Below are 13036 nucleotides of genomic sequence, written 5' to 3' on the forward strand. Positions count from 1 at the left end.
TGCTTTCTGTGGACGGGCATAGTCTAATTTTAAACCGAAAGACTGACGGGATTCTCAAAAACGTAAATCCACGTGAATGAAGTCGCGGACATCATATTTGGTACTGATATTATGTAGCTTACGTCCTGTAAACGGCCACAGGCTACTTTTTATCCCAGAAAATCAAAGAGTTTCCACAAGATTCAAAACCTAAATCCATCTGAAGTCGCCACCATCTAGTAGGTAATGTAATAAAAAATAGATAAGTAATTAAAAATACGGTTAATGATTTTGATGTCGGTTTGAACAAGAGTGAGAGTTTCCATCAGTTGTAATTGTGGAAAACCTATGATAGTATAATGAATAAAAAAAATAACTGGCGCTCTTATTGACCCTAGGCAATAATCGATTCAAAACTATAATAGTCAACTTATGATTTGAGGTGGTTAGGTAAGTATTCAAAATTCGGTTCAAAATCATATTTTTTTTAATGTCTATGAAACATGTAGGTGTTGTCCTAACACTGTTAACCCAGATACGGGCACGAGGTACGGGCACGTCAACAAACACTGTTATCAATACGAAAGATAAGTTTTTTCAACATAATCACCACTTACAGAAACTTATTCCCGCATACAATTGCTGAATAAATAGTAGATTTTTATTATTTATGATAAAAATGTATTAACACCGATATGAACGTTCTGATTTCTTAAGTGTTTAGTCACAATTGTTATTTTTTTTCACAGGGACTTACTTGAGTTCAAGGTAATCTATCTCAAATCAAGCCGCTATCCAGTAGATACATAATATTACAATGATAGATTTAAACAATACCGATGTTATGTTTGAAACTTAAAAACAAAAACGTTACGGTAACTGTAACGTAGGTGCTTACATGTTACGTTATTTTACTAGAAGAGAGATAAAAAAATCCCGTAAGAATTTTTGAACTTCCGAAATAAAAAGTAGCTTATAAGTCTGAGATGTAAGCTATCTCTGCAGCAAATATATACAGGTGTCCGCGATTTTGTCTACGTGGATTTCGAATTTTTTAAATCCTGTGGAAATCCTTTAATTATCCGGTACAAAAAGTAACTTTTGCCCGTCTCTGGGATCCAAGCTATCTCTGTACCAAACGTCAAAATTAAGTATTGAACGTTAAATTAAAACGTTGAAATTAGTTAAACAGATGGGCCGTGAAAAGCTAGCAGACAGATCTGACAGACAGGCACACTTTTGGATTTATAATATTAGTAGGTATGGATTTAACACAAGCATAGATAAAATGTATAATAACAAGTTTAAAGATCTGATATTTTTTAAAACATAAATAAGCCTTGTATAAACACTAGGATTAGTGATTTGTGGACAATATAATTTTACTACTTAGTGGAAACTACGTGATTTGCTAGCACTCCTCGTGAGTGGAATCAAGTTAGTAAGTGCTTGTGAGTTATGACTCACAGCAGCGGATACGATGTGTCAACCAAGACTATGACCCTAACAAATAATTATCTTAAAGCTAATCTTTATTACACACTGGCTAATACTAAATATGTAATGAATGACCTAATAATAATAGCTAATATCTACTAACTACTAGCTGATGCCCGCGACTTCGTTCCCGTGGTCATAAATTTTACAAAATCCCATGGGAACTCATTGATTTTGCGGGATAAAAAGTAGACAATGTGTTAATCCAGGGTATACTCTATCTCCATTCAAAATTTCAGGAAAATCCGCCAGTAGCTTTTGGTTGAAAGAGTAACAAACATCCATCCATACATAATATAAACTTTCGCGTTTATAATATTAAGTAGGATTATCGCAGCGCGTAAGTCTCATAATCTAAGATCATGATTTCGGTCCTTATCCTCGGAGATATTAGAAAAAAAAATACGATAGGTACGTTGATGATACTATGTCAGAAACCTACTCGCAAATCCTAATAGCATGTGTACATAGTTTTAACTCAATCGGATGAACGATGTGAGAACGCATAAGTAACGAACAGACGGATAAACTTTGTGTATAAGTAAGTGAAAAATTAAATGATAAAATATTACGCTTATTTAATCATATTTTTATTTTGTTTCAGATAACGGGATACCAAAATCACACACATATCGAGAAACATCATTCAATGATTTTATAGCAATATTTTGTGACCGTATCGGCCTACAATAATATTATTTGCAATATAAGAATGACATATTGTTTGTTATAACAGAGTAGTATTTTATAGATAATTTTTAAGAACAAATGAGCTTATTAAGTATAAGAGAAAACATATCATCTAGAAGTATGGCGTTCATTGGTTTGAGAAGTAGTTTAAGGATACTATGGGCGGTGGCGGCAACGATGGTGTTTTTGACGAGGAGTAGTGCTGCGCCTGCTTATGGTGAAACCAACAGGGCAATGGTGAGTGACCGAATTTCAATATTCACATAGCAGTATCTGCCACACTTATCTAATAACAATTTTATTAATACTTACTTACTTAATTTTCAACAGGTACCTAGTAAGACCTAGGTACCTACCTATTTTAATTTAAGTCATTAAATTTAAGTCAAGAATTCATACATCTCATATCTCATGTCATGCTTTACTAAATATCTAACTGAATATAATAACGTCAATAAAAGAAACTAATGATATTAAAATATATGACCAAAAACTATTTAAAGGTAAGGTATTTAAAGGTAAATAAATCCAGTACTATAAGTAAACCTTTAAACTCTTGCTTATATTTCGAAATTGTTTACACTATTACCTAAAAAAGATACTAATTTGTATTTGTAATTTGTGCCAAAAAACGAAAATAAAGTTTATTTATTTACCTGTCCGAAAAGATTGAGTTTATTTACTACTTAATTAGCTTCTTGTTAATAATAATGATCAAATAACAGTAATTCGTCTCGGTGAGTAATGCTATTGAGGTTCCGTTAAATGAATACCCATGCAACATCATCCATTAATCGATTAGGTAGATCGGAATCGGAAATAATCTCGCAGTGGGTCGACAACTGACTCACATTTCTCAGAATACGCTCACTTATGCCTTCGACTCATAAAATTGAAACTGACTGTATCCGTAGTAGCCACACCTGATAGTAATGTTCATTCATAACGAGTGATACACCGACAAGATAAAAAGTACGACGTTTACGTCACTTCAAAGGTATCAGGGGCCTCCTAAATTCGTTAGAGTAATACATGACTCACGTATAGATGTACGCATATGGCGTAGGTGTATTTACACATATTTTATTGGCTATTAGCTGGTGGTAGAGTTTTCAAAGACTCAGCTCTTAATTTCCGGTAACAAGTGATTTAACATAATATCGACTTACTACAAACAGCCTCCAAAAAAACGTGTTTATGGATATCCTTTTTATGAATCATCGTTCAATCACCTTGAGTAAGAACTATTTTCTTGCGGAACACATCGGTGCCCCTCTTGCGCGACGCCCTTTGGGCCCATCTCGGAGAAAAACGGTAGCCCCCTGCATTCATTTTGTTAGATATTACAGCTTGTGCCACAGCAAGATGTCATCTTCCCAAATCAATATCAACAAGTGTAAATTAAAAATTTATAACACCCCCGACAAGTGAAGGTTACAGTAACTAGAAAAGAGCTGATAACTTTCAAACGACTGAACCGATTTTCTTGAATTATAGCTAAGAACACTCTCGATCAAGCCACCTTTCAAACAAAAAAAAACTAAATTAAAATCAGTTCATTAGTTTAGGAGCTACGATGCCACAGACAGATACACAGATACACACATACACAGATACACACGTCAAACTTATAACACCCCTCTTTTTGGGTCGGGGGTTAAAAAACAGAACGAAAAACCCAGTTATGTTTGTTTTGTTTTAGATTTTTATTGCACATAAAATATAAAAGTCACATGGCGAATTTATTTTAAGGGCAAAAGGGCACCAGGATGATAGAACAGAGCGTAAATAGGGAGAATGAAGTAACATTAAAAAATAAACATTCAGGTTTATAGGAAGAATTAAGTTACAAATAATATGCATAAATAAACTAAATACAAGTAATTAATTCTCGAAAAATATATAATAATATTTAATTTTAAATATAATTACATATAATTATTACGAAGATAGACGATGTACTCATAGTTACAGTTGTAACTAGTCTGCGCCAAAAATATTTACATTATGAATAAGTATATGTCTACCTAATGAATTTAATAAGAATTAATGATCCTATTCTATGAGTGTTGTACGTGTCTGGATTTTTAAATAGTGCAAATTGAAATCACGGAAATGAAGTCAAAAATATGTAAGTATGTATAAGTACATATTAAATAAAAAAAATCATTGATATTTAATGCGGAAATAACAAATTAAAAAGATGACTTCATTGCGTTTAAATGCGGTTGCATAAAAATTATTCTACATCCTGTATCTGAATACCGTATAATCCAGAAAAGAAGTGGTTCCGCTGGTTTCGTGACTCAGGGGCAAGAATGCCTACTTATTGCCTAGGGTTCAGAAGGAAACGGCCATAAACTCGATGCTTTCTGAGAATAATTCGAGTGCGCTGTGAGTCACTGCTTGCAACAATTCTCGTAGGGTTACCAATTTCCACTTTCTTTTACTCAAATGAAACGTATAATAGACAAATAAATTATATGGCTTTATGGCTATAAGAAATGGTTATTTGACATAAAATCTAAATATATCAATAGAGAAGGTCTGCTCAAGCTCAGAAAAAAGTCAAGCTCAAAGTCACTCATCAATGCTCAGCCTAAGCCATTGGTACAACTATTTTATAATGTGAACAAAGAATAAGATCTGATTTTTCGTAATTTCCATTATTAGAATAAAGAGGGAATAAAGACAATTTACCTACACATATTATTTCAACCGAGCGAAGCCACGGGAGGTTGCTGGTGATACATATAACTATAACTGAATGATAGCATAGAATCGACTAGACATTTCTTTTATTTAAGCAGTTTTAAGTCTGCCGAAAATGTCTGTCATAAATTCATAATTTCGAAAGTTATAGAGTTATAACTCTTATATCTATGGTTTATTGTTTCTCTTTCATTTAAATACCTACTCAAGAAACATACGAATAAAAGTGTATCAAAAACTAAAAAGTCACAAAAAGAAAAGTTGGGAAGGAGACACGTGGCTAGGAGACTTGTGTTACAGACAAAATATCAGCCCAAGTACAATTAGTGCGACAAGGCTTTCACGAGACTTTTGTTTCGGAAAATTCTTGTAAAAGCCGCGAGAGGGCACTGTACATCCAGCAACAACAACAGTACAAAATTAAAGTGGAGAGCCCATTCAAGGAGTCAAACGTTAAACTTGTCATCGATAAATTGAAAGTGGGAACCCTAGTTCGTACGAAGTTCTAGGTCATAGAGCCTGTAAATATCGCGTTTTACCTAAAGGACGTGCGTAAAACAGGTCGTTACATAACATTGAATTAATTATCAACTGGCTTATCAAACTTTATAGTGATAGGCAAGTATTTGAAGAATAATGTCGTCAAAAATAATAATTTTTTAAGGAAAAAAAAGGTTTTCAAGGATTTTTTTTGATTTGCCGGGATAAAAGTAGGTACTATGTGATAATAGAGTATAAGTTATTTTTATTATTTCAAGGTTTAGCCTAATCGGTTCAGTTAATTTAGCGTGATTGAGTAACAAACTTCCAAACTTTCACAAAACTTATAATATTATAGGCATGGTACAGAATACCTTTCACCTTTTTCTGTTTTGAGGCTACGAATGGAATTTTCATCAAGATATCGAAGACGAACAAGTTTAATGTCCGTCCAAAGTTAATGTAAAGTAATTATAGACTTATCAAGGAATATTTCAAGTACCTAGGCATAAAAGTATTAACTGTGGTGCAAAATAAAATAAAAACAAACGTTGGTTCAAAAAGAATTAAACATTTAGTGTATTGTAATTCGTTGATAGTCGATTCTTACTTCTTACTAAACTGTTGTCATACTGTGAAGGCTGTATGAGTTTTTCTTTATGTATTCGACTTTTCGCTTTAATCTGATAAGCTACTCGTAACACTATGTCAAGGTTAATCAGTGCTCTAGTGACCTGCTTAGTTTTCTATTACATTCTAACATGTAATAAATATGAAGCTAAGCCGGCTAAAGCAGCGGTTTAAAAATAAAATCTGTCGGAAGTGAAAAATTTATTGTAACCCTATAGTTACTTAACCGTGCCTCTAAACTTTAGAGTAAATAATTTAGATCCTTACATCCTCATACTTTTATTTTTTATGGAAGAGGTTTTGTCTACTTGGATGGCAATCAATCTTTACGTCTTATATTCGGTGTTTCTAGCAGATTTTTGGTTAAATAGCGTCATCCATAGAAAAATATTTATTACAATATACTATTACTGATATTGTTGTAATCATTGATGACCGAGAAATCACATCATTAATAATATATAAATGCAAAAGTGTGTGTGTGTCAGTCTGTTTCTATTGTAAGCAAAGACAGCTTGTATGCTGGAGATGGACATAGCTGTTCCTTTTTTATCTCGGGAAATTAAAGAGTTCCCATAGGATTTTTTAAATCCTTAGTCCACCTGGACGATGTTGCGGGCATCATCTAGTTAAAAATAAAACGGATTATAAAAATAGAGTATTAAAAATGTTCTATGGCTCATAAACGTAAAACCGGTTGAGAGCAGGATAGGCGACTTTAGACCTATAAACAGTTGTTAATTAATCCAAATGATAGTTTTATTGAACGGAAAACCTGTATAATTTTCTCTAGGGTTTTCCGCATACTCATTGCACTGAGCACAGATGATTACCTATTATACCTACCACCCAAATTATTTACAATGACGTCCAAAGCTGGGCCTTAGCTCTATCAACTTTAAATAAATTCCTCACCTGCCTTTCAAAAATGGTAAAAATTCAAAGAGCTTTAAAACCGAGAAATAAAATATTCCTTGGTCCGAGAGCAAAATGAACTCAATTGACATCAAAAGTATTGAAATGCTCAAACGGTTACTAGGATACGATCAGGCACGATTTGAAGAATCATAAAGCAAGTCACGAAATTATGCAGGCTGCCAGCATTGTTTTTGTTGGGATACAAGGGTTCAAATTTTATAGGTCATTGTACCTTGCAATCACGTGAATACCGTGCCGGTGTTGCTTTACCGCAAGGAAGCCATTTCCTGTCGTTTTCAATAGGTATACTGTTATGAATAACGTACCCTTATATAGGGGGTCATTCTCCCATCAAATACCTGCGCAGGAACAATGGCCCCAGCAGAAGTGCGAGGAACTGATGTTCTTTGTTTTTATCACTCCACAGCATGTACAATTAATGCGATATAAAAATTCGACGCATGTTCCATACAGCGGACATCTCTCGTAAAATTTCCTACGCGGCGCCCGTTTAGAACAATGAACTCTCAAGAGTTAGCGTGTTTTACACTAACAATTTTATGTATGGAAAGCGCAAACGTTAAAGGTTCCTCAATATAGGAGATTTATCATTTGCGATGCCTATTGTTTCATGCAATTATTTAAATTTCTCCATTATCCAAGCTTTCGGAATACGCGTTACGCATAACTAACAGTAAACTAGTCAGCCACCTTCTTGTTATGCGCGTATGAAACAAGAGACTTGGTATCTCGCGATCGCACCACGGCGTACGGCGTGCCAACCCAGAGATAAACGGGCAAAAAATATTATTTGAAGAATAAACCGCCAAACAAGTCTTTAACCCTAGTCACGAATTTGCTCCTGGGAAATGAATGTTTTAAGTATTTCGCAGAAGATGAGATAATACGATGTGAATTTAAGGAATTTATAAATGTGTTTAGTTGTTTTTCTGCTAAGTTTTTGTGTAGGTAAAACACATAACATCTTTCGTAATCTGTAATAATCTAAATAACTAAATATGCTTTAAGGTAGACATTTGCTCTTCTAAACTATAATTTTACCTCACAAACTTGTGACTTAGTACGAATATGGGAAAATAAAATATGGGAATCTAAAGAAAACTGTTTTGCCTGAAAATTCCCATTGCAAACCCATGTAATAAAAAGAAGCCAGGGCAAAACGGGAGTTGTGTCTAATATAAAAATTTGTTCTCAAAATAGCATGTTGCCGGAATCATCTGACAAAAGGTTTCTGTGTACAAAAAGCGACCGGGTAACCTCGATGGTACGCTCGTAATGAACATGTGCCTACTACCTACAGTATTTTTGCGATGTGCTAAAATCGAACAACGAAAGTTCGATTTTAACGCAAGTCGCAAAACGTGTATCTTCTTACGATATTTTTTGGTTTCGGCTCGTAGATTTGTTTTATTACACCTACCTACACGTATTCTACAATCAATAGGTATCCTTTCTCATTTCTCCTAGATGTTCAATTCAGCAAATCCTGCATTGATTTAGTCTCTACAAACACTCTTTGTATTTAATTTGGCTACTAGATCTATTTTCATTATTCTGGTTCTTCAGGTTTTAATGTCCTCTATTTGCTCGCTTTTTGTTTTATGGATCTTCTGGAAAATTTCGCTTTTCTATTATTATCATTGTATGATTAACCCATCACCGGCCTACCACTGAGTACAAGTCTCCTCTTAGAATTAGAAGGGTCTAGGCATAGTCCGCCACGCTAGCCAAGTGCGCTTCGCAAACTGCGCACGCCTTTGAGAACATTATGGAGTACTCTCTGACATGCAGGTTTTCTCAGATATTTTCCGTCACCGTTAAAGGAACTCCGAAAAGTTAGAGGTGCAGCGTGCTCGGAATCGAACTTCCAACGTCCTGAAAAGAAGGCCGCAGGCTATTACCGCTCTCCGATGGTGACTTTGGTATACTTAAGAGCTTATTCTTTATTTTTGTGTTTTTTTATGTCCAAGATTTACATCTGTAGATATATCATAAACTTTATTTAGGCAGTACTCATGCCCTATACCTTTGGTTAGTTAGTAGAGTGAGTGTTTGCCAGGCAACCGCTGCGCTGTTTCGACTTTGGTCTATAGCACATAGGCTTAGTGATATATCATTATGAGGTGTGCAGGCTTGTGGCAGCGCATGCTCGTCACGCACGCAGGAAGCAGGCGGCGACCTTCAACACGCGCGCCACGGCCACCGTCCTCTGATGATCGCTTTTCATTGTTCGCTTTGACGCTCAATCATTACTCTAAACTACTGTCGTTTATCGTAATTTTATTATGAAGTCCGCTCTACGGTAAATATAGGAAATTACAGCCAATTGTTGCATCTTCTCTGTCCTGACAAAATAGTACAGTAGTGGGAGGTCCCGGTTTCGATTCCCGGCAGGAAATTTCATAATTTCTGGTCTGGTCTGGTGGGAAGTTTCGGCCGTGGCTATTTACCATCCTACCGGCAAAGCCGTGCCGCCAAGCGATTTAGCGTTCCGGTACGATGCCGTGTAGAAACCAAAATTCCACGTTAGCCCGCTTCCATTTTAGACTGCATCATTACTTACCACCAGGTGAAGTTGCAGTCAAGGCTTAACTTGTATCTGAATAAAAAAAGTAGAACTTTGCAATAAGTATAATATTTCCTCAGTACCACTACCAGCTCAAATTAGGAGTTATTGTTCTAAATGTTTAAATCTACTAGATAATGCCCGGCAATGCGTGGCAATGCGACTCAGGCGCCATCTCTGTCAGATCTGCTAGCAAGAAGATACCTACGAAGTCAACGTGATGAGCTAGCCCAAAGTAGTTAGTTAAAAGTCCAATTACCTAGTTACGTAGGTACACTTTTCAATAATTAAGTGCTAGCCCTACACAATAATTTACACGTGGAATAAGACAAGAAATGATTAGCTGTTCAACTATATTATTAAAAAGCAACAACGCTCTCCACGTGAAATAGAAATAGGTGGGTAGATACACTTTTATTATATTAAGTGCTTGTGAATCGTAAAAAGAATCAATCACTGGTTTGGAATGCCTTTCCTGCTAAGAAGAACCAGCAAGAAACTCGGCGGTTGTTCTTTTTATGAATATAGCATAGCGTGCATTGCTAGCGCGAGTCTTTGCGCTTCATAATCATTATCAGTATAGTCAGACATATCAGTCAGTCAGTTTACGAGTTATGCCTACCTAGTAAGGTAGGTAGGTATAAGTATAACTCGTAAAATTTAAAATGAAAAAAATGAAAAATCTTTATTTACACTTTATAGTGCCTTAAAAGTAAAGGACGGTAACAAATTGTCGGTAATTGTCTAATTTGTATGACAAAAGTTCGTAATTTTTAGATGAAAGAAAACGCGAACGGAGTCACGGTGATCAGCTAGCTTCGAGTAATTAGTTAAAGTTGAATTATTTACACAGGTACACTTTTGAAATAATTATTGACCCTACACAATAATTAAATAAAAGCACGTGTAACAAGACAAGAGATGATTAGCCGTTCAACTATTATTATTAAAAGCAACGACGCTCTCCACGTGAGCAAACGTGAGTTCGGTCGATAAAGGGCAACCGAGAAAAAAATACTCTCTACGGAAAATGGTGGTTCACACGCAACGGATTCTATTTTAATGTTTTGTCAATCACCCTGTAATTGTGATTAATTACTGGTAATTATCTCTTGCATGCGCAGATAAAGTGATATGCCGCGGTTGAGGGGCTGACTGTGACACTAAAAAGTCACCTGTAGGCTGTAATCCATAAAGTAATAATAATATAATTGCGAAAGTGTGTCTGTCTGCCTGTCTATTACCTTTATACGGCCCATAAGCTTAAAGATTTTAACATTTGGTAAAAGATATAACTTGCATCGCCGAGGCTTCATTTTAGCCCGGAAAATTTAACAGATTTTGAGGAAATTCGGTATACAGATAACTTGCATCCCGAAGATGGACATAAGCTACATTTTGTCACAGAAAATTAAAGAGTTACGGGATTTTCACAAAGCCTAAATCCACGCAGATGAAATCGCGGACTTGATCTAGTTTATATTAATTAATATACTTTGTAGAAACACTTCAATAGATTTATTTATGAAAAAATGTCAAACTTTATTTTGCAACTACAAGTTCAAGCGACCAAGTTTAAGAGACTAATCTTGTCAAGTATACCTAATAACTATTCATTATTTTACCATCTACAAATACACTAAAAGGTTAAATTTTTTGTTCTTTAGTTTTCAAATTAGTATCATAGATTAGTAATTTAAAAATTAATGAAATAATGTATTAAAAATTAATGAACGCTTTACAGTGCTTTGCACTTTTTAAAATCCTTTTTACCCAATATATGATGAGTAAAAAAAAAAGAAAAATCTGTAAACAGTAAACATGAAGCTGTTATTTACGCTCTAAGCTTACTGCAAACAATGTTATGTTCCAAAGGCTTTGCGAAGAGTCATCGCTCAGTTGTTTTAAACTAACCTCATTTATTTGAATAAAATAGTAATAAACATTATAAGCCTGACAATCCGATGCGAGGTTAATAGCTTGTTTCCATTGCGTATATCGCGTACCGATCTCATTTTTAGGGTTCCGTACCTCAAAAGGAAAAAACGGAACCCTTATAGGATCACTTTGTTGTCTGTCTGTCTGTTTGTCCTCGTGTCTGTTAAGAAAATCATAGGATACTTCCCGTTGACCTAGTATCACGAAATTTGTTAGGTAGGTAGGTCTTATAGCACAAGTAAAGGAAAAAATCCGAAAACCGTGAATTTGTAGTTACATCATTCAAAAAAAAATTAAAAAGTATTTAAATTTTCAAAGTAAGATAACAGCTATACCAAGTGGAGTATCATATGAAAGGGCTTTACCTTGTACATTCTAAAAGAGATTTTTATTTATTTTTAGGCATAATAGTTTTTAATTTATCGTGCAAAATGTCGAAAAAATACCCAAGTTAGGAACCATTGGTGCGCGAGTCCGACTCGCACTTGGTCGGTTTTTTTAAAGAGTCTCAGATTTTATTATGTATTCCATGTTTACTGCGACTATCTATGCAATGGATTTTAAAAACAGTAAAGGCATTATTTCCGTATTTTTTTAACAAATCATTATTCGCTCAAAACGTTCAATGAAATATTTAAAAAAGTAATCAACTAATTACAAAAACTTTTTTTATTGATTTTCATTCCGAGGACTATTTTTGAACCGAAAAATATGTATCTTTATAATATACCTAAATTAAAAACACATTAAGCAATTAACCTTGTCAATCGGCATAATAATTAGAAAAAAATAAGAATAAATTAAGAGCTGCATTCCTTGACACTCACAAATCACGATATTGAGGTTAGTTGTCTTAAATTACTGTTCTTAAATTCAGCTCTCACTTCTCAGCCTCTCTACTTGCCATGAAAATAATAACTTGTAAAATTCCTTACACATGTAAAGAATTTGCTGGTAGGTACGCAATAAAACATGTGCACTTCAAATACGCAGGTCATTGTTTACAAGATAATTGTATAGTAAATTATCCATCGCTTCACGTGAATGATCCAATTATGCCACAAATATTATAAAAGCCACGAGTTCCGCTATGGCGTAGTGAAATCTTTTCCACCCATTTATATTTTGCGTCTCAAATGTACACGTGTAGTATGTTATTTATACAATGCAAGTAATGATCACCCCATTTACACGCATAACCTATTTTCAAACATTATGCCGGTAATTTATAGGAGCTCGATACTTAAATATTCATATTGCATTGTTTTTGATGTTTGAGTCGTAATAGTGTTACAGTTGCAGCTTTGGTTGTTTATTAATGTGCACAGTTTTATTCAAATAATTTAACACAAGGAACAATTTTCTTGTACGAGATTCTTCTTTATCAATTTTAATTCTGTGAGAATTTAAGTTTTGTTAATTATTCAATAAAGAGAAGGTCTTCCGTGATTAGTAAATTTATGTCTTGAAACTTTCACGCAAATATATTATGTACCTGAACGAAAAACTGGCATACTTACTTAGATATATACTTAATAGACTGCACACTTAAGTAATGTATTTCCATTAAAGCTAATGGATACTAACTTATAAATTATAAAAAAA

General features: G+C 34.4%; 1 protein-coding gene across 12 annotated transcripts in view; it reads left to right on the forward strand.

The window, feature by feature from the left end:
- The first annotated feature begins 2082 nt into the window (after positions 1-2082).
- LOC123864465 (matrix metalloproteinase-14) overlaps positions 2083-13036 on the forward strand; it is a 32697-nt gene continuing 21743 nt past the window's right edge. For all 12 annotated transcript variants that reach the window (XR_006795781.1, XR_006795783.1, XR_006795788.1 and 9 more), the window contains exon 1: positions 2083-2403. Coding sequence is in view for 3 of the 12 variants with exons in the window: in XM_045904924.1 (XP_045760880.1) it covers positions 2245-2403 (159 nt within the window). In the remaining 9 variants the exon portion in view is untranslated. The remainder of the gene's footprint in view (positions 2404-13036) is intronic.

Source organism: Maniola jurtina, chromosome 4 (assembly GCF_905333055.1).
Source record: "Maniola jurtina chromosome 4, ilManJurt1.1, whole genome shotgun sequence".
NCBI classification, from domain to species: domain Eukaryota; kingdom Metazoa; phylum Arthropoda; class Insecta; order Lepidoptera; family Nymphalidae; genus Maniola; species Maniola jurtina.